Source organism: Medicago sativa, chromosome 7 (genome assembly GCF_051527215.1).
Source record: "Medicago sativa cultivar Bolivia chromosome 7, Bolivia_mono, whole genome shotgun sequence".
Lineage (NCBI taxonomy): Eukaryota > Viridiplantae > Streptophyta > Magnoliopsida > Fabales > Fabaceae > Medicago > Medicago sativa.
In genome coordinates, this window is record NC_140755.1 from 32900582 (window position 1) to 32923955 (window position 23374).

The 23374-nt window shown below is 37.2% G+C and overlaps 1 protein-coding gene, 1 non-coding gene and 1 pseudogene across 2 annotated transcripts; 2 read left to right on the forward strand and 1 right to left on the reverse strand.

The window, feature by feature from the left end:
- Window positions 1-11089: 11089 nt before the first annotated feature.
- LOC146905737 (small nucleolar RNA R71) lies at window positions 11090-11196 on the reverse strand. The gene has a single exon (XR_015020896.1). It is a non-coding gene; the product is annotated as a small nucleolar RNA R71 (small nucleolar RNA).
- Window positions 11197-12108: 912 nt separating this feature from the next.
- LOC146905738 (uncharacterized) lies at window positions 12109-14881 on the forward strand (annotated as a pseudogene).
- A 2366-nt stretch (window positions 14882-17247) lies between these two features.
- Window positions 17248-18009, forward strand: LOC146905739 (uncharacterized). Its single transcript, XM_085728626.1, has one exon. The coding sequence runs from the start codon at window positions 17248-17250 to the stop codon at window positions 18007-18009; it is 762 nt and encodes a 253-aa protein (XP_085584752.1).
- The last annotated feature ends 5365 nt before the right edge of the window (window positions 18010-23374 follow it).

Below are 23374 nucleotides of genomic sequence, written 5' to 3' on the forward strand. Positions count from 1 at the left end.
AATCTAGGGGTGGCGGAAAATTTGCTTTATATTGGTACTAACCCACGTGTACAAGATGATGGTGATGATGGTAATGATGAGGATGAGGTAGATGCTCACTTGCATGATGATCCGGTGCACCATGACCATGAAGTCGGTGGACAATATGACAATGACTGGTGGACATGGATGCAAAATGAAATCCAAAGGATGAGCACCGAGCAACAAAGACAAGGTGCTGAAATTTCAGGGCTACGCGGTGATGTCCAAAGACGCAACCATATGCATGAAGAAAATAACCGTATTCTCTTGAGAATGATGCAGCACCTCAACCTCCAGGATCCTCCACAGGACCCCCAATAAATAGTAAGCTTTCCCTTTTCCTTTTTCCTTTTATCTCTTGCTATTTTTCTTTCTTTTTAAAAAATCATTGAGGACAATGCTTCACCTAACTGTGGGGGGAGCCAATAAAGTGTCGTGTCATGTTTAGTCAAGTGTCGTAGTGTTTCCAAACTCCCTTAAATTTTAATTTTTTGTTTTGTTTTGTTGCGAAAGGCATGTAATGCAGCTTGTTTTTATTGTGAATTATGACATAAATTTTTTGTTAATTCTCTTCTGAAATGGTTGTTTCTTTTACATGAAAGTGATCTCTTGTGTTTTAAGTGTTATTGTTATACCTACATCATGTTTTATTGTGAAAATTCTCTTTGAGAAAAGCACAAGTTTGCAGTCTTCGAGAAAGTGTGTAGGTAGGTATTTTAAGGAGCACGTTCTAACTCTAGTGGTAAATTGACCCTTAAAAGTTTTCAAAAGTAAAAGTAATATAAGTTAGTGCGGGGAATAAAAAGGTCAAAAAAGACATCTAATATAAATAAATAAAGTGAATGAATAAAGCAAATAATTGCTCAAAACTTCAAAACATGGATGGTCACCTTATAACCAACCCGCAGAACAGAGGTAATGGTGTATCGAGGGTAACCTCTTTACTAGCATTTGCCCCCATCCCCAAATAAATAAATGTCAAATGATCAAAGAATTTCCACCTTTTTTATATCAAATAAAAAAAAAGAACTTTTCTCAGTTGGTTTAGTGTTAAGGTTAGAATCTGTTTCCTCATAATATCTCTTACACAGGAGCAAGAAAAGCGCTGGACTACACACACACAATCACTTAAGAATTGTTGTTGGGTTGAATAGGTTCATGAGAAATGCTTGAAGTTGTGATTAGTGTACGCTTGAAACAAAGCCTTGGAGGAGACAAGAGTTTTTGATTGTATTGTCATATGTTAAATTTTGTTTGTGCTGCTAATGTTTATGCCTTTTGCTTGAGGACAAGCAAAGATTCAAGTGTGGGGGAGTTTGATGAGTCATAAATTAGTGTTTTTTATGTATTATTTGAGTCCGTTTTATTTAGATTTTTTTTGATTTTATTTCCTTTTTAGAACTATTTTACTTCAATTGCAAGTTATTTAATTTCAGGAACAAATATTTGAAAGATTGCGTCTTGGAGCAAACGAAAGGTGATTTGGAGCTGATTCTGGCCAAAAATATGAAGATTCTATGCAAAAATACAGACACAGCCCGTGCCTCCAACAATTCAAAGCCAATAAGCCACCAGAGAGCTTGGCACGGCCCATGCCACCAGCCACACGGCGGTGCCACCACTCCAGACAGCCTTTTGCTGCTTTTGCTTCTTCGACAAGCTGCCTATTTAGTTTACTTCTGACCTAAAGCCCGTGGTTTCTTGTGGAACATTCTATTGATGTATTTTTTGGGGCTTAAGTAGTTGGAAACTATAAATAGAGTAGCTAGCAAACATATTAAATCATCTTTTGTTCTTGGAAATAATAAGTGACAATTGTTTCTTTGAATAAAAGTTCATCTTTATTTTCTTGTTATTTTATTTTATGTTCTTCTTTTTCTTCTTCTCTTCTATGTCTACAATGAACATGAGTGAGTAGACTCTTCTTGTCTTGGGATTGTTGGATAAGTCTAATGACCTAATCCGTATCAAACCAAGCCTCGAACCCTAATTTTATGTAAATCTATTTTCTAATCTATTTCACCATTTTTATAATGAATTAATAAGCATTAAATCAATAAACCGAAAGGCGAGGGTTAATAGTTGTTAATTCGTAATCACAAATATCAAGCGAAGGATCGAAAGATGATGTTTTGATATTGGAACAAGTGAAATTAGACAAGGATTGTGAAACATGAGAATAGTCTAGCAAACCTTGAGACAATAAAGTTTCGTGCTTCAAGGATTTCAATAGCAATCAACCATGAGAATAGGCGTGTTTGCTAGAGAAACACACTCACTGAGACCGAAAGGGGATGTGATAGGCTAAAGAGAAACTTGTCTTTAGAAAATAGGTCCAGCATAAGGTTCTAGGTTTAGGGTTTGGTTTGTGAAGGATTTGTCACTAAGATGAACCAATAATCCCACGGCACTTTTATTATTATATTTTCTTTTAAAACAAAATCCAACTTTTGAACTCTCTTCTAACCATTGTTGACAAGTTATTCAATTCATAACTCCTTGTCGGAACGATATCTTTTTATTACTACATCGGTAAACCGTGCACTTGCGGATTTACCCCATCAGTGTCTACAAGTGTCCCTACTTCTCCTAACCCTCAAGTTAAAGCTAGATTTGATGATAGGGTCATAAATATGCAGAAATTTTCTAAGGACCAACCATACGGTATGCCAACTTCAATGATGGAAAATTTGCATAATAATCCTGCATTCACAGAACGTGTAAATCCATTTACACCGTTTAACACACAGAGTCCTTCAAGTTCTAGCGTTTTTGGTAGGAATTCTTCACTAGCCTTAACTACAGAATCTGTGATTTTGTTTAGGTAACAAATAGATGAGAGCTATCATGAGATGGTTAATTTGTTGACACAAAAAATTGGTACGGTGTTTAACCCTTTGATTCAAGATACAAATCATGGTTACCAAGCATTAGCCACTCAAATGGGGAGAATAGCAGATTTCTTTGCCCCTCCATAAACTTTTTATCAACGGATCCTTAAGATCCAAAATATCCCTTAAATCCAAAATACTCAACCTGTGCAAATTGTCGAGCTTGTCATTCAAAGACAACAACATATGCCAGAGGTAATTTTGGTGGATAAAAATCATGATGCATACGAAGTTGTTAGAAATGTCCAACAACAAAATATCGAAGCACACAATAACATAGCCACTTCGGTTGAAAATATTATGGCTCATAATGGTTAAATGTGGGTTTGCAAAGGCCAAACTTTGTATCTCCTTTGTCGGAATATGTTTTTCAAACTGAACTTCCTAGTGATACTAGTGAATCTACTGTCGAACACATAACACGTTATTTGACGGAGGCTGGAGATATTGCAAACAATGAGAATTTGAGATTAAAGTTCTTTCCAAATTCTCTAACAAAGAATGCTTTTACATGGTTCACCATGCTTGCACTGCATTCCATTCAACATTGGACTCAATTAGAGAGGCTATTTCATGAACAGTGTTACATGGACCAATCTAAGATAAGTCTAAAGGAATTAGCAAGTGTTAGGAGACAAATAACTGAGTCTATTCATGATTATTTGAATAGCTTCAGATTGTTATGTTGGAAAAAAATGTGTTTAACAATAAACCTTTGAGTTTTGATGATAACAAGGTATTAAAAATTGTCAATTTGATAAGCTAATATTTGTTCAAGTGTACAGGGCCATAAACAAAATTTGACATCGTAGATAGGTTCTGGATGAACAAAAGGGAGCCAAGGAATCAACAAAAAGGAAGCTTAAAGCGTCTGAAGAGAAGTGCTCCTAAAGTCAAAAGTGCTCCCGAAGACAAGTGCTCCTGAAGTGATGACGTCATCAGAAGCAAGTTCATCAGAAGCATCTCATCAGAAACAAGTTCATCACCAGAAGCTGAAGTTCATTAGGAGATGCAAGACTTAAAGCTTCAAGGGTTGTTCAATGGATTTTAAATCGTCTAAGCATTGCAGAAGAATGGAAGTGTAAAGAAACGGTCATTTTGAAAGGATTTGAAGGCATTGGATGCTTGTTCTTTAAAGAGCGTTGACAAAGTAAAATTGTACGAAGTGTACAACCACTACCTCCACTACTCTATTTTTGTCTCTGCCACAAGACAAGAAAAACAGCTCTTCCTGCAATGATGTTCCTTCACAATGGGGATGGATTTGAAATTGATCCTTCATAGGACAACAACCATATCAGGCAAAAGATCATTGGTGATTGATCAATGCTTCAAACGACTCTTATTGATGTGCTGGCAATTCACAACGTCTCTTTCACACCTCTTTATAAAGGAATGAAGACTTAGAGATTGGTACAAGGACTCAACAACAATTTACAAGTGCCAAAACTCTGATGAAATTGTTATGCATTCAAAGCTCACTTAGAATTTCTTTTTCAAAGTTCATATCTTAGAAATTCTAGAGTCGTAAGAGTCTGTATCTGAGTTGTATTGTGAACACCACTGATTGTATATCAAGTGTTCAACCTCAAACATTTTTCTTTGTAATTCTGTTTGATTGGAAGTCTCTTGCAGTTGTGCTTGAGCATTAGAAGTCTCTTTGTTGGGTATTTGTGTTGGCTGCATTATTGCTAAAACAAATATCCTTGTTCTGTAAGTTGGAACCAATGTTCCAACACGTGTTTAGGCAACTCTGTAAGATGTTTTATACAATGTTCCAACATCCTGGCACGGTTCAGTGTGCCTGGGTTCATGCCTAAATGTACGCGCTCCCTTTATTGTTTAAGGAAACAATATTTCCTTTACTTATTAACCAAGCAACGCGCATATCATCTAAGAATCAGCTGTGGAATATTTCTAAAGTAGATATTTTATTTTAGGAAATATTTGTTATTATTTGGAACGCTCCTATAAATGTTCCGACATTTTAGGACTTTCCAGAATTGTTTCTGATTCTTGTTTTGCAGATTAGCTGAACCGATCTACAAAGTGCTGAAGCCCAATGATTCATTTAGCCCAAGCTGCTTCAGTATAAAAGGAAGACTTCAAGACCTAATTGCTTATTCAATCCGTCATTCGAAAAGTTAGATTTTTAGGGTTTGAGTCTTCATGTATTCTCCTCTTTTATCATGTTGATGCAAGTTTAGAATCTACTGTGTGTTCTTTCCCGTATCCCTTGTGATACTTGTTTAGGACTGAGTGTATGAGTTTGATACTCTTGTGCACTAGACCAAAGTTGTGAAACAAAGTACTAGTTGATTGTGTTGGAAGGTAACTTCTACTTTTGCTTTGGTTGAGGTCTGATAAGGTCACTAGGGCAGTGACTGACCTTTAGGATAGTGAGATGGGATCTCAGATCTAGGAGTTCTAAGGTTGAAGTCTATACGGGTAGGTCCTACGTCATATTGTGTAAACGAGGAGTTTGCTGAGAGCTATTGAATAAGGACTACACTAGTGGATTTCCTTCCTGGCTTGGTAGCCCCCAGATGTAGGTGTGTTGTGCCGAACTGGGTGAACAAACTCACTTTGTTCTTTACCTTCCTGTCATTTATTTTCTTGTTTTTTACTTCTGTTTATCATGTGATGTTGGAACATTAAACAGAACATTGCAAATGTTAAAACATCTGACAGAACATATTAAAACAAGTGCGCTAGAATTTCAATTGGCATCAGAGCAGGCACCCTGCCTATTTTAGGGTGAGCTCCAGGGAGTTCTATTCTAGCATCATGTGCAGGGAAGGTGGATTTGTAAACAGATCCCCTTTGTTGGATGGCTCTAACTATGATGATTAGAAATCATGCATGAGTGCTTTCCTCAAATCCATAGATAGCAAGACATGGAAAGCAGTTCTGAAGGGTTGGGAACATCCTGTTGTGCTTGACAAAGATGGAAACAAGACGGCTGATCTGAGACCAGAAGTAGAGTGGTCCAAGGAAGAAGATGAATTAGCTCTTGAAAACTCGAAGGCTTTGAATGCTTTATTGCATGGAGTGGACAAGAACATGTTCATATTGATCAAGCAATGCACTGTGGCTAAGGATGCTTAGAAAATTCTCAAAACTACACACGAAGGTACATCTAAAGTGAAAATGTTAAGGCTTCAACTTCTGACTACCAAGTTTGAAAATCTAAAAATGATGGAGGATGAGAACATACATGTCTTTTACATGAATGTCCTTGACATGGCTAACTCCTTTGACTCACTTGGAGAAAAGATGTCTGATGAAAATCTCGTTAGAAAGATTCTCAGATCTCTACCTAAGAGATTTGATATGAAGGTGACTGAAATTGAAGAAGCACAAGACCTTTCCAGTATGAAGGTTGATGAGCTAATAAGATCACTTCAAACTTTTGAATTAGCCAAAGGATATAGCTTTTGTTCTAACACCGATGAGGAAGATGTTCAATCTAAAATGGAGACTGATGAAATTATTTTTGATTCAATTATGCGTCTTGGTAGAGAATTTAACAAAGTGTTGGAGATGATTGACAAAAAGTCGAGGCCAAATGTTCAGAACATCTCGTTCAACATCAGCAGAAACAATGAGTCTCAAAGAAGGGATAGAAATGATAAAAATTCCAATCATGCGACAACATTAACAGGGAGATGTGAGTCTGATAATGAGTTAAGTGATGAAGGAATTTCTTATGAGGAATTGTACGATTCCTACAAAGAGCTTTTTGTCAGAAGTGAAAAATTGATAGCTCAACTGCTGGCTGAAAAGAACAAACAATTGTCAGCTAACTCTGACCTTCAAAATGAGGTAATTCTTCTATCTTCCGAACTAGAAAAACAGAAGAAAACCATTAATGAATTTTTTCTGGAAAAAGAGAAACTTATGTCAATCATCACTGGTCAACAAGAGGAAAACATCTTGTTAAAATCCAAATTAGAAAACATGACCAAATCTGTTTGGATGTTGAACAATGGTTCTAATGTGTTAGATGAAATACTTCAAGTTGGGAAGTCATCTGGAAATATGAAAGGAATAGGCTTTGACTATGGATCTTTGAACAAAGAAATCAAAATTCCCACAAAGAAGTTTATTCCTCCTAAAATGAAGACAACCCTCAACCAAGGAACGAAAAGAAATCATCTTGGATATGTCACCATTGTGATAGATATGGTCACATAAGGTCGTACTGTTATAAATTCTATGGATATCCTCAACCTCATGTTCAACCAAAGGTCAATGGTAAGAGTGTTCAAACTAGGAAAGTATGGAAACCCAAATCTTCTAATGTAAGTTCTTTTGTGACTTCCTCTGTGTCGATTGGTGTTCCACCTATTTTGACTAAGTCTAGCAACCTTGTTAAGTCTATGCCTAGCATCTATAAACCTCATTCCATGTCAAAGTTGCATGTTAAACGCCTCAAAAAACCTAATGTCGAACCATATGTTAGATCATCTGGTATGGTTTCTGTTGTTGCTGATAATATTAACGAGGAAAGTGTTTTTGTGACCCCATCAAAAACTGATGTTGTTGGCCCTATTAAGGAAACCCTGACCGAACCTGATGTTGCATCGGATGTTACAACATCCTTAGCTCAACCTGATCACATAAAGTTTGAGTCAGCCTTTGATAATGGAAAATCCCAATGTAAGATGATGTCTGTTGGTGATGAGAAAGATGGATCAAGAAGTGATGACCAAAGTGTGTGGAGTTTTCTGATTAGTTTGTCAAAATTTATGGCTAAAAAGGGGGAGTAGTATTTATCTGTGTTAGTATTCACTCTCAGGTTGTTATATTGAGGGAGAGTGATACTATGAAGTGTGTTTGGATGTGCTCAAGCTGTTTGGTAGGGTGTGGTATAGGATATTGAAACATCTAGATGACAGTTTCCTGTATGTATGAGAAATTTATTTTTTCTCTTGCTGATGGAAATTTATTTTTTTCCTTTCTGATGTGCTAAAGAATGTTGAAACATCCAGCTGCCTGCTTGTAAGACGTGGTATCTATTCTCTTTTACTGCACGTCTTTGATTTGTGGAGTATACTTTGTCATGATATACTTGTGAAATGTTCTTTATTTCTGTTGGCATATTTTGTGAATAAAAAGGGGGAGAAAATGATGTTCTTCAGAAGGTTGGAACATGTCTGAGAGACTTTGTGTAGATGTTAGCACTAATGCTGCAACATCTTGATGCTGCTCTGAGAATTTATTTTTCTCAGTATTTCTGTTGTACATGTTCTCTGTTGTTGCTTTATAAAAATTGGAACATGCTTGTGTGACCTTTGATAGGTTTGCTAGCATATATCTGCTGATAGGTTTGCTAGTTAGTGAATATTCCTTGAAAGATTTTATGCCCAGATCCTGAAGTTTTTATGTTTATGCATTAGGAGTTTTTGTCTTTTCAAAATATCTGTATGCATGTATTCAGGGGGAGTAATGGAATATTCCTGTAAGTAGTCACTCATAAGTTCATATATTCAGGGGGAGTGATGCTTCTATGTGTGCTTGTGTTAAGTCCAAGCTGGGTGAAGGATATTGAGTCAGAAGTTCAGACATCTGTGTCTGTCACTTGTAAGTATGGGAATTTATTTTTCCCTTACTTCTATATGTTGTTGGTGATAGTACTATGAAGACATCTAAGACGGTCACATGTAAGTTTAGGAATTTATTTTTCTATGCTTCTATGGTTGGTTGGTGACAGCACTCTGTAGGTATGGGAAATTTATTTTTTCCCTTGCCTCTATGTGTGGTAGGTACTCCTGTCTGACGTTCTAAAGGATGTTGGAACATCCTATATCTGTAGCACTGAAACTTAGTTTTCCTCTGCTTTTGAGAGAACTTTCATCTCTCTGCATCTCTGTGGGAATTTGTTATCCCTGAATGTAGCAAAGGAATTTATTTTTCCTCTGCTCTTGTGGTAAAGGATGTTGGAACATCCTCTGTACAGGAACTTATGTTCCCTAGTTGTAGCTAAGGAATTTATTTTTCCTTTGCTCTTGAGACTATGCTATTTATCTGATCCGCTACTGCATGTCTCTGATCCAGTGTAATACCTCTACCAGCTGAAGCTGTGATTGAAGACTCATGAGGTGTTCTATGTATTTTCTTGCTATCTCTAGAGTGATACTACCTGCTACTTCTTCTTTTTGAATATGTGTTCATGATGACTTGAGGAAGTGTATCTATGGTATCTCTTTAGATTATGTGTGCTAGCTGTTTCTGCATAGACATGGGTTCATGCTCTTGAAGAAATGGTCTTCTGTATCCCTCTGTTTTATCAGTATCGGCCTTAATTTTTTTTAGCAAAAAATATGCCAAAGGGTAGATTGTTGGGTATTTGTGTTGGCTGCATTATTGCTAAAACAAATTTCCTTGTTCTGTAAGTTGGAACCAATGTTCCAACATGTGGTTAGGCAACCCTGTTGATGAGTCAATATTTAGTCTATTTTTGTGTATTATTTTGTTTAGTTTTATTTAGATTTTATTTTATTTTATTTAAATATTATTTCCTTTTTGAATCTTTTTACTTCAATTGCATATTTTATATTTCAGGAATGAATATTGGATGGAAGGAGTCTTGGACCAAAAGAAAGGAGTCTGGAGCCGATTTGGAGCAAGAATACGAAAGATTCGGGAACAAAAATATATTCCCCCAAGTCAGAAGCTTGGCACGGCCCGTGCCAACATGTGGCACGGCCGTGCCACCCTCCAGGAGTGTCTTTTGCTGCTTTTGCTTTGGCCCCAAGTTACTCTGTTTTAGTATTACCGAAAAGCCCTTGTAATTGCTTAGATTTTAAGTCGAATGTAAGCTATAAATAGATTAGCTTTCCATCACAAATATTCATCTTTATTTCTTGGAATTCAATAGTGACAATTGTTTTCTTAATAAAGTTCATCTTTTTATTTCTTTACTTTCTTGCAATTTATTTTATGCTTTCTCTCTTCTCCCCCATGTCTACGATGAACATGAGTGAGTAGACTTCTGTTGTCTTGGGATTGTTGGATAAGTCTAATGACATAACTTAATCGAACCAAGCTTTAACCCTAATTTCATGTGACCCTAATTTCTAATCTAAATTCACCGTTTTAAAATGAATTAACCATTATCAAACTGTGGAAACGAAAGTGGAGGGTTTGATAATTGTTAATCCATCATCTCAAATATCAATTCATAATGCGAAAGTGGAGCTTTGATATTGGAACAAGTGAATTTAGACAAGAATTGCAAAGGCAGTGAAATAGTCTTTGCAATTCTTGAGACATGTGTAGTTTCAATCCTTATAAGCTTCTTCTAGTAATTAAGTCAGCGAAATAGGCGTGGTTGCTAGGGGTAAACTCTCACCGGACTTGATCAGAAAGGTGAGGGGCTAAAGGGAAACCGGTCTTTAGAAATTAGGTGTAAAACATGAAATTAGAAGTTAAAGTCTTGGCTAGTGAAGGACTTGTTATTATGACGAACCAATGATCCCAAGGCTCTTTTTATTATTATTATTATTTACTTTCAACCAGCTGAACCTCCAACTTTATAATCTCTTTTCTTCTCCTCTAATCATTCTTTAAAGGTTAGTTAAATTGAACAACTCCCTAGCGGAACGATACTCTCTTTTACTACTATTGCTTCGATAGACCGTGCACTTGCGGTTTGGCTCTATCAAGTTTTTGGCGCCGTTGCCGGGGAGTTAACTAATTTAATTAACTTTTTCTTAGTGATTAGAATTCTCTTCTTTTTCTTCTTTTACTCTTTTCTTTTCTTTCTTCACCATTAACTTCTTGGGAAGCACAAAAATAATATCGACATGGCTGAAGAACGTGCTCTTAAAGAGTATGCGATTCCTTCAACGGAAGAGCCATGTGCTATTATTGTGTATCCAACAGTTGAGGGTGAAAACTTTGAAATCAAGCCTTCCCAACTTAAGTTGGTGCAGCAAAATTATTTCTCGGGATCCCTCGACGAGGATCCCAATCTTCATATCTCAACTTTCTGGCGACTCACCGTAACATATAAAGCAAACCAAGAAGCCATAAGACTGCATCTTTTCCCTTTCTCTCTAAAAGATAGAGCTCTCACTTGGTTCCATTCCCTAAGAGTTGGTTCCATCACCTCATGGGATCAAATGAGGCGAGAATTCCTCGCCTGCTTCTTTCCCCCATCTAAAATCGCCCGACTAAGGGCAAAGCTTTACCAATTTACTCAAAAAGAAGGGGAATCTCTTTATGATTCATGGGAGCGTTTCAAGGAAATGCTTAGACTTTGTCCCCACCATGGATTAGAGAAGTGGTTAATTATCCATAACTTTTACAATGGTTTGTCATATGCTACTAAAATCGCTGTTGATGCAGCTGCAGGTGGTGCTTTAATGAACAAAGACTTCAAAGCAGCGTATGCTTTGCTTGGAGACATGGCTCTGAATCTCTTTCAATGGACCGATGAGGAAGTCGTTACAAAGTCTTCACCCTCCAAAAGGAGGGCAGGTATGTACGAAGTCTCTAACTATGATCACCTTGCCGCTAAGATTGATGCACTAACCCACAACTTTGAAAAACTGAATGTTAGTCCTATCACTTCTACTTCTACACCTCCTTCTTGTGAAACATGTGGTGAACGCAAACTAGGTAGTGTTAAACAAATAAATTTTATTCAAAATAACAAAGGAACAACACCACCTAGTTATGCAAATGTTCAAAGAGTCATTCAGAAGTCTAATCTTGAACTTTTAATGAAAAATTATCTTTTTAATCAATCCGAACAGCTCCGAGAGCTTGAGGATCAAACTAGACTTTTGACCGACTCTCTTGCTACGCTTACATCAAAAGTAGATTCCATCTCCTCTCACAACAAAATCTTAGAAACTCAACTCTCCCAAGTTATCCAAAAAGTTAGCCATCCTAAAACTGACAAAATGAATGCTGTTACGCTTAGGAGTGGTAGGCAACTAGAGGACAACATAAGAAAGGCCAAGCCTAGTGAAGTTGAGAGAGAGATTAGCGAACCCCAAAGAGAGGAAACTAGGGTAGAGAGCGAGGAACCACAAGTCGTGGAAACCACACTACCCCCTTTCAAACCAAAAATTCCTTTCCCACAAAGGTTTGCTAAGTCTAAGCTAGATGAGCAATTTAAGAAGTTCATCAAATGATGAATAAGATCTACGTCGACGTGCCCTTCACTGAGGTTCTCACCCAAATGCCTACCTATGCCAAATTTTTAAAAGAAATTCTTTCAAAAAAAAGGAAAATTTAGAAGGGTGAGACAATGAACCTTACCGAAGAGTGTAGTGCCACCATCCAAAATAAATTGCCACCTAAGCTTAAAGATCTAGGAAGTTTTTCCATACCTTGTGTAATAGGGTCCGAAATAGTGAAAAAGGCAATGTGCGATTTAGGGGCTAGTGTTAGTTTGATGCCGCTATCTCTTTATGAAAGGTTGGGACTAGGGGAACTTAAGTCAACTAGGATGACCCTACAATTAGCAGACCGTTCCGTTAAGTACCCATTTGGGATCATAGAGGATGTCCCGGTCAAAGTAGGAGAGATATATGTCTCCGCCGATTTTGTTGTGATGGAGATGGAGGAAGACAACCAAGTACCAATTCTTTTGGGAAGACCCTTCCTTGCTACCGTAGGGGCCATAATTGATGTTAAGCATAGTAAGTTGGCATTTAATGTTGGTAAGGAAACTGTTGAATTTGAATTTGCTAAACTGATGAAAAATCCTTCCATTAAAGACTCTTGTTGCATGTTGGATATAATCGAATGTTGTGTGAAAGAATGCTCCTTAGCATCAACTACACATGATGGTTTGGAGGTATGCTTGGTTAATGATGCAGGTACAAAGCTAGAAGGAGAAGCGAAAGCTTATGAGGAGTTATTGAATGAAAATCCTCCTATGGAAGGTTTGGGTATGGAAGAACTAATGAAAGAAGAGCCAGCCCCTCTACCGAAAGAGGCACCAAAGGTGGAGCTCAAACCGCTCCCACCAAACTTGAGGTATAAATTCTTGGGCCCTAACTCAACTTACCCTGTTATTGTGAATGCAATCTTAAATGAGGTAAAAACTGAAAAATTGCTTTATGTCCTCAAGAAATACCATAAGGCTATAGGTTATACCATTGATGACATTAAAGGAATAAACCCCTCTATGTGTACACATAGGATACTGCTTGAGGAGGACTATAAGCCCTCCGTTGAACACCAAAGAAGGTTAAATTCTAACATGAAAGAAGTCATGAAAAAAGAAGTCCTAAAACTCCTGGATGCAGGTGTTATTTATCCAATTTCTAACTCTAAATGGGTTAGCCATGTTCAAGTAGTGCCTAAAAAGGGTGGTCTCACAGTTATTAAAAATGATAAAAATGAATCCATTGCAACTAGAACTGTCACCGGTTGGAGGATGTGTATTGACTATAGGAAGCTTAACAAAGCAACCCGTAAGGATCACTTTCCACTCCCTTTTATAGACCAAATGTTAGAAAGGTTAGCTAAGCATTCCCACTTTTGTTACTTAGATGGTTATTCTGGATTCTTCCAAATACCTATTCGCCCTAATGACCAAGAGAAAACTACTTTCACATGCCCCTTTGGCACTTTTGCCTATAGGAGAATGCCTTTTGGTCTTTGCAACACTCCCGCTACTTTTCAAAGATGCATGATGTCTATTATTTCTGATTTTGTTGAAAATATAATGGAAGTCTTTATGGATGATTTTTCTGTGCATTGATCTAGTTTTGATAATTGTTTGACTAACCTGGAAAAAGTTTTGGAAAGATGTGAACAGGTGAACTTAGTGTTGAATTGGGAAAAATGTCACTTCATGGTAAGAGAAGGAATTTTCCTAGGACACTTAGTTTATGAACAGAGTATAGAGGTATATAAGGCAAAAATTGAAATTATTGCAAAAATGTTACCTCCTACCTCGGTCGAAGAAGTAAGAAGCTTCCTAGGACATGCGGGGTTTTGCCGCCGTTTCATTAAAGATTTTTCTTCAATTACTAAGCCACTAACAAGCTTGCTCCTTAAAGATGCAAATTTTGTGTTTGACGATGCAGGCCTAAAAGCGTTTTGCAGGTTGAAATAAGCTTTAATCACTGGCCCAATCATACAATCACCAGATTGGAACTTACCTTTTGAGATAATGTGTGATGCAAGTGACTATGCATTTGGGGCAGTGTTGGGTCAAAGAAAAGATAAGATGCATGATATATACTATGCAAGTAAGACCCTTGATGGGGCACAGGTAAATTATGCTACAGCAGAAAAAGAACTGTTAGCAGTAGTCTATGCCATTGACAAATTTCGGCCATACTTGGTAGGATAAAAAATCATTATTTACACAGATCACTCGGCAATAAAATATTTGTTAAACAAGAAAGATGCCAAGCCGAGGTTGATCCGATGGATTTTGCTCCTCCAAGAATTTGACCTTGAAAAAAAAAAAGGGTACTTAAAATGTTGTAGCTGATCACTTGTCCCGCCTTAGGGAAACCAATGACGATGAGTTACCTTTGGATGATTCCTTCCCGGATGACCAACTCTTCTTATTGGCACAAACTAACGCACCTTGGTATGTACATTTTGTTAATTTTCTTGCAGCAGGAGTACTACCACCTGGGTTGAGTTACCAACAAAAGAAGAAGTTTTTCCATGATCTCAAACACTACTATTGGGACAAACCTTACCTCTTCAAAAGAGGCTCGGATGGAATCTTCAGAAGATGCATTCCTGAAAACGAGGTAAGTAGTATTCTAAACCATTGCCACTCCTCTTCTTATGGTGGTCACGCCAGTACTCAAAAGACTTCTTTCAAAATTCTTCAATCTGGTTTCTGCTGGCCATCACTTTTCAAAGATGTGCATAGCTTCGTTTCTAAATGTGACAAATGTCAACGCACCGGTAACATTACTAAAAGAAATGAAATGCCTTTAAACAACATTCTTGAAGTTGAAATTTTCGATGTTTGAGGTGTTGACTTCATGGGACCATTCCCCTCTTCTTTTGGAAATCAATACATATTGGTGGCTGTCGACTATGTGTCCAAATGGGTTGATGTAACACCCCGTTTTCCCAATATAAATAAATGTAAAGAATATCAGAGTTTCTCATCAGAAACGGAGCATCACATTCATCTTACAACATTATCCACAATTATAATAATAGAAAGTACTATTTATTAAAATAACCAGCATTTATAAAAATCCAATAATCATATGCAGCGGAAAAGTTTTACATCATCTTATAAAATCCTTGGCACTAAAGGCCACAACTTAACATTTTAAAATAGTCTTCATGAAATTTGTCCAACAATAATAAAAGAAATACGTAACAAGGAAAACAATGCATCAAACAATCCCCATCCCGTTACATATCAGAGCTTCCTAAACGACACGACGGAGACCACTCGCAACTGCACTATTCTTCGCTACCTGCAAGTTACTCATATGAAGAGCAACATTTTCAAACAGAAGGGGTTAGATTTCACATTCATTAATAGCAAGTAACAATTCATAAAGAATAATCAACAACATATATATTTGTCATTATATAACATCAATTAATAGCATCCATTAATGTCAGAACAGCAACAACATCATCAAGAACGACAACAACATCTTAAGCAATCATCATTTATTTCATGTTATGACGACTCTACAATGCAACAACAACTCCTCATCTTAAACAACAACATCTTAGACAACTTCAATATGCATGTGGTACCACCAGGGCATTAAGCCCACATCTTTAAGGTCATAAATGGACCTGTCGGGCATTAAGCCCCCATCTCTAAGGTCATAAAGGATCTGTCCGGCGTTAAGCCCCCATCTCTGACTATGCAACGACACAACTCTAATGCAACAACATAACTTTCGTACCACAACTTGAATGGCATAACATCATAATATTATGCATCATACAATACTCACATAATATATTCCAACATATCAACAACAATAACAACATATACATTAATCAATTACATTCATATCAAAGTCCAAAACATTCTCCAAAATCAAATCAAGTTTGATCAATAAGACATAAGCCAAATACTCATAAAACACCTCAACTAAATCCCTAATACTTAAGTTGGAGTTGGGAAACCAACCATAAGTTTTTGAACTAACTTGGGATTAGTTATGCTAAGTTTTCTTAAAGTTTTCTAAGGACCCACTTGGACTATTTTCATGATAACTCAAAATCTAAGAATCATTTTTGAGTCAAACCAAGACCATTAGAAAGGTAACACAATTATCTAAAACTTTTATGTTTACACCTAAGACCAATTCAAAACAAAAATGTGTGAAAAAAACACAAGAACGCAAAAATTGAAGTCCTGACAGCACGCAGCGAAGGCACAACAAAACAGTCACCCATGAGGGGCTGCCTTGCTGCACTCAGGCGCTGGCAAGCTGCGCCAAGGTGTGGGCAGGCAGTAGCCAGTGACCTGCGCTGCAGCTCTGTGTAGTCCTGGTTTTCCCCGGCTTTACCGTTTCGTCCGTAAAAACCTAACCGTTACTCCGATTCCAATTCTGTTTTCGCCTACGCGTTCTATTCGACAAATCCTATCATATTTTAATGAAAAAAAAATCACATTTTTGAATCTCCAAAACAGCTTATCACAGAATCACTTATTTCTCAAAAACACTCAAAATCACTTTTTCTCAAAATCTCAATTTTCATCAACCCAAACCCCAAATTTGATAAGGAACTTTGCCTATGATCATTCTAAGACCTGAACATCAATTCAACATAGTAATTCATGGGAAAATTCATGCACTTTTCAACAATTAAATTCATAATTCAAAGACTTAATTTCTCAATAAAAACAAAGCTATGAACAACAACATAAGATTAACCCTAATCCCCAAACTCACAACCTACAACTTCTGTCAAACCCAATTTTCAGAAGAACGTACTTAAGTTTAGAGAATATGAATCCCACCCTTACCTTAGATTATTTTTCTGAATTCCAACTGCTGCATTCTTCGTTCTTAGGGTTCTCTCTCTGAGTTCTCCTCATTTCTCCAAAACGTACGTGTTCTGATTTTTCTTGTTCTCTAAACTGACTCTTAACCCTTTCTCTAATTGCTCTTCTCCCTAAAAACTACTCTCTTCCCTAATTACCTATTTATTTCTAATAATTATAATTCTCTCCCACATAATAATGATATTAATACTTATAATTACAACCATTAATACATATATTCCACCAAAATATATAAATCACACAATATTATACTAACATGCAATAAATCAATTAAATAATAAATATTAAAAATAGGGCGTTACAGTTGAGGCCATTGCCTCCCCCACTAATGATGCACATGTGGTCATGAAATTGTTCAAAAAAATTATCTTTCCAAGGTTTGGAGTGCCAAGGGTTGTAGTAAGCGATGGAGGGTCTCACTTCATTTCTAAACATTTTGAAAAACTTTTACAAAAGTATGGAGTGAGACACAAAATCGCAAAGCCCTATCACCCACAAACTAGTGGACAAGTTGAGGTCTCAAATAGACAAATAAAAGCCATCCTTGAAAAAACAGTTTCGAACTCTAGGAAACATTGGTCAAGTAAGCTTGATGATGCTCTTTGGGCTTATCGGACGACCTACAAGACTCCCATTGGAATGACTCCTTTTAAACTAATTTATGGGAAATCTTGTCACCTTCCGGTTGAGCTTGAGCACAAGACTTATTGGGCAATAAGGAACCTTAACTTGGACCCAAATTTAGCCGGCAAAAAAAGGAAGCTTCAATTAAGTGAGTTAGAAGAACTTAGGATAGATGCCTATGAGAATGCTCGAATTTACAAAGAAAGAACTAAAAAATGGCATGATAAGCATATCCTTAAAAAGGACTTCAAAAGCGGTGACCTTGTGCTGCTCTTTAACTCTAGGATGAGGCTTTTTCCAGGAAAACTAACGTCTAGGTGGTCCGGTCCGTTTCAAGTCCGCAAAGTCTATCCCTATGGGGCTATTGAAATCTTTTCTGAAAAATCCGGACCATTTAAGGTTAACGGACAAAGGCTAAAAGTTTATAATGTAGGAGAAGGAAATGAAGTAGTGGCTATTTGGAATCTTATTGACCCTCCTTGAGGAACTACACTTTCATCTTTTGTCAAGCTAGTGACGGTAAAAGAGCGCTTCGTGGGAGGCAACCCACGCATTTAATTGCTTTTCCTGTTATTTCCCTTTGTTTTGTAGGTAATTGTCCAACTATGATTCGGAGAAAAGAAGCAGAATTGAAGATCGACATCCAGAAGGTTGGCACGGCCCGTGCCAAGGCTGGCACAACCGTGCCAGTCAGAAACCTCAAAATTTCCACCATTTGGCAGAATGATGGCATGGCCCGTGCTAAGGGTGGCACGGCCATGCCAGCTTGCAGTCTCAAAAAAAATCAGTTTTTCTGCATGCTTAGGCAAATTGTGAGCTTTCCGCATCCCATCAACTACTCCTTCTTCTCCCTACTTCTTCTTCTACTTCTTCTTCCCCTTCTCTTTTCATTCATTCTTTTCTTTGAATCATTAAGGACAATGCTTCTTCAAAGTGTGGGAGGAGCCAAATAAAGTGTCTAGAGTCGTAGTGTTTCCAAACTCCCTTGAACTTTATTCTTTCGTTTTGTTTTTATAGCGAAAGGCATGATTAAGTAGCTTGTTTTTAATGGAAATTATGGCATAAATTTTTTTGTTTGTCTCTTCTTAAAAGGTTGTTTCTTGTACATGAAAGTGATTTCTTGTGTTTTTAGTGTTCTTGCTATACCCATATCTTGTTTTATTGTGAAAAATTCTCCAATGAGAAAATCACTCAGTTGCAATCTTTGAGTAAATGTATGAGAAGGTATTTTAAGGAACACGTTCTAGCTTTAATGTTAACTTAGACCCTTAAAAGTCTTTAGAGTAAAAGTAGTATAAGTTTGTGTGGGAAATATTGTGCTTTATTGTTATATTTATAAATTGTTGAATTAAAATGGGGCGGGAGAATGGCACCAACATGTGGAGGAAAGGACACTCCCTCTCTGACTTCCTAAATGTGGTGGTGACTCCCTAATTTAACTTAAATTCCAAATCCCTCAAATGAGGAAATAAATTCATCAAAGCTAGGGGGAAAGGACACCCTCTCCAAAAAGACTTCCTACGCGGAGATGAATAAAAATTTTGCAGCACTACTTAAGGTGATTTTGAGTCTAGGGGGAAAGTACACCCTCTCCATAAAGACTTCCTATGAGGATAGATAGCCCCTAAGCAATCTGCAGCCCCTTGTGCTTGAATTGTTAATCTAATTTAATTTTAACTGAATTCCCATCTCTATTATATGAAATGAAGAAAGGACTTTTCTCGGTTACTTTAGTATTAGGGATAGAACCTGTTCCTCATAATATCTGTCTTATACAGGAGCAAGAAAAAGGTTGGACTGCACACAAACACTCTTAAGACTTGTTGTTGGGTTGAATAGGTTCACAAGGAATACTTGAAGTCGTGATTAGTGTACTTGAAACAAAACCTTAGGAGAGACATGAGTTTTCAATTGTGTTGCCATGTTAAATCTTTTTGTTGCTACTATTTCTATTGCCTTTTGCTTGAGGACAAGCAAAGATTCAAGTGTGGGGGAGTTTGATGAGTCAATATTTCGTCTATTTTTATGTATTATTTAGTTTAGTTTTATTTAGATTTGATTTTATTTTATTTAAATATTATTTCCTTTTTGAATCTTTTTACTTCAATTGCATATTTTATATTTCAGGAATGAATATTGGATGGAAGGAGTCTTGGAGCAAAAGAAATGAGTCTGGAGCCGATTTGGAGCAAGAATACGAAAGATTCGGGAACAAAAATACATTCCCCCAAGTCAGAAGCTTGGCACGGCCCGTGCCAACATGTGGCACGGTTGTGCCACCCTCAGGAGTGCCTTTTGCTGCTTTTGCTTTGGCCCCAAGTTACTCTGTTTTAGTTTTACCGAAAAGCCCTTGTAATTGCTTAGATTTTAAGTCGAATGTAAGTTATAAATAGAGTAGCTCTCCATCACAAATATTCATCTTTATTTCTTGGAATTCAATAGTGACAATTGTTTTCTTAATAAAGTTCATCTTTTTATTTCTTTACTTTCTTGCAATTTATTTTATGCTTTCTCTCTTCTCCCCCATGTCTACGATGAATATGAGTGAGTAGATTTCTGTTGTCTTGGGATTGTTGGATAAGTCTAATGACATAATCCTAATCGAACCAAGCTTTAACCCTAATTTCATGTGACTCTAATTTCTAATCTTAATTCACCGTTTTAACATGAATTAACCATTATCAAACTGTGGAAACGAAAGTGGAGGGTTTGGTAATTGTTAATCCATCATCTCAAATATCAATTCATAATGCGAAAGCGGAGCTTTGATATTGGAACAAGTGAATTTAGACAAGAATTGCAAAGGAAGTGAAATAGTCTTTGCAATTCTTGAGACATGTGTAGTTTCAATCCTTATAAGCTTCTTCTAGTAATCAAGTCAGCGAAATAGGCGTGGTTGCTAGGGGCAAACTCTCATCGGACTTGATCGGAAAGGTGAGGGGCTAAAGGGAAACCGGTCTTTAGAAATTAGGTGTAAAACATGAAATTAGAAGTTAAAGTCTTGGCTAGTGAAGGACTTGTTATTATGACGAACCAATGATCCCAAGGCTCTTTTTATTATTATTATTATTATTTACTTTCAACCAGCTGAACCTCCAACTTTATAATCTCTTTTCTTCTCCTCTAATCATTCTTTAAAGGTTAGTTAAATTGAACAACTCCCTAGCGGAACGACACTCTCTTTTACTACCATTACTTCGATAGACCGTGCACTTGCGGTTTGGCTCTATCACCTGTAAGATGTTGGATACAATGTTCCAACATCCTGGCACGGTTCAGTGTGCTTGGGTTCATGCCTAAATGTATGCGCGCCCTTTATTGTTTAAGGAAACAATATTTCCTTTACTTATAGTACAAAATGACGGAGAAATAGAAGCTGATGTACATCATCGTATTCAAGCTGGGTGGTTGAAATGGAGAAGAGCCTCAAGTGTTTTGTGCGATAAGAAAGTACCACTTAAGCTGAAAGGAAAGTTCTATCGGACAGCAGTCAGACCGGCAATGTTGTATGGTACGGAGTGTTGGGCGGTTAAGAGCCAACACGAGAGTAAAGTAAGCGTAGCGGAGATGAGGATGTTGCGTTGGATGAGTGGTAAGACTAGACATGATAGGATTAGGAATGACATCATTAGAGAGAGAGTGGGGGTAGCACCTATAGTAGAAAAGTTGGTAGAAAATAGGCTTAGATGGTTTGGACATGTAGAGAGAAGACCCGTAGACGCCGTGGTAAGAAGAGTAGATCAAATGGAGGAGAGTCAGGTTAAAAGAGGTAGAGGAAGACCTAAGAAAACTATTAGAGAAACCATTAGAAAAGATTTAGAGGTCAATGAGTTGGATCCAAATATGGTCTTTGATAGAACATTATGGCGGCATTTGATCCATGTAGCCGACCCCACTTAGTGGGATAAGGCGTTGTTGTTGTTGTTGTACTTATTGACCAAGCAACGCGCATATCATCTAAGAATCAGCTGTGGAATATTTCTAAAGTAGATATTTTATTTTAGGAAATACTTGTTACTATTTGGAACGCTCCTATAAATGTTCCGACATTTTAGGACTTTCTAGAATTGTTTCTGATTCTTGTTTTGCAGATTAGCTGAACCAATCTGCAAAGTGCTGAAGCCCAATGATTCATTTAACCCAAGATACTTCAGTATAAAATGAAGACTTCAAGACCTAATTGCTTATTCAAGCCGTCATTCTAAAAGTTAGATTTTTAGGGTTTGAGTCTTCATGTATTCTGCTCTTGTATCATGTTGATGCAAGTTTAGAATCTACTGTGTGTTCTTTCCTGTATCCCTTGTGATACTTGTTTAGGACTGAGTGTATGAGTTTGATACTCTTGTGCACTAGACCAAAGTTGTGAAACAAGGTACTAGCAGTGACTGACCATTACGATAGTGAGATGAGATCTCAGATCTAGGAGTTCCTAGGTTGAAGTCTATACGGGTAGGTCATAGGTCATATAGTGTAAACGAGGAGTTTGCTGAGAGCTATTGAATAAGGACTACACTAGTGGATTTCCTTCCTGGCTTGGTAGCCCTGAGATGTAGGTGTGTTGTGCCGAACTGGGTGAACAAACTCATTGTGTTCTTTACCTTCCTGTCATTTATTTTCCTGTTTTTTACTTCAGTTTATCACGTGATGTTGGAACATTAAACGGAACATTGCAAACATTAAAACTTCTGACAGAACATATTAAAACAAGTGCGCTAGAATTTCACTCTTGATTGTGTTTAGGAGCATAGGAAGTCTCTTGCAGTTGTGCTTGAGCAGTTTGAAGTCTCTTGCTAGGTTTAACAGTGAGCAGTTGTAATCAGATATTACATTATAGTGAACTCTCCTTGGAAGTGCAAGGGAGACAGGACTACTTCCGGTTTGTGGAAGGAACCTGTATAATTGCTTTGTGTCTTTCTTCTCTCTCTCTCTCTCTCTCTCTCTCTCTCTCTCTATTTTTATCCTCTGCAAGTTAGTCCTGAACATCACCTCAGAAGCAGAACTCTGTTTGCTCCTGATCAGTGTTTTCAGCTTAGGAGAAAACGAAGAAAAAGCTAACACAATTCAACCCCCCTTCTTGTGTTTTTCTCACCTTTAATTGGTATCTAGAGTCTTGGTCTATTGTCTTAACACTTAACAGTGTAACAGAAAAAGATCTGAGAAAAACATGTCTGGTGATTCCTCTAGTTCGAACAATAATGTTGTTCCATTTGATTACGGTGACAACAAGAAATCTAACTCTGGAAATGTTCCTAAGTTCAATGGAGATCCTGAAGAATTTTCTTGGTGGAAAACAAACTTCTACAGCTATGTCATGGGTTTAGATGAAGAACTATGGGACATACTTGAAGATGGTGTTGGTGACTTGGTCCTTGATGAAGAAGGAGCTGCTATTGATAGAAAGAAACATACTCCTACTCAGAAGAAAATTTACAAGAACCATCATATTATCAGAGGAGCACTTGCACTGCTATACCTAAAGCAGAGAATATGAAGATGAGTGACAAATCCACTGCTAAGGCAATATTTGCTTCTCTTTGTGCAAACTATGAAGGCAGTAAGAAGGCCAGAGAAGCAAAAGCTCTTATGCAAGATGAAGGATGATGAAAATATTGAGGAGATGTACTCAAGGTTTCAAACCCTAGTATTTGGACTACAAATACTGAAAAAGACTTATGTTGCTTCTGATCATGTTAGCAAGATACTAAGAAGCTTGCCTGCTAGATGGAGACCTAAGGTTACTGCTATTGAGGAAGTTAAAGATTTAAACACTTTAAGTGTTAAAGATCTTGTCAGCTCTCTCAAGGTTCATGAGATAAGTCTAAATGAACATGAGCCTGCTAAGAAGAGT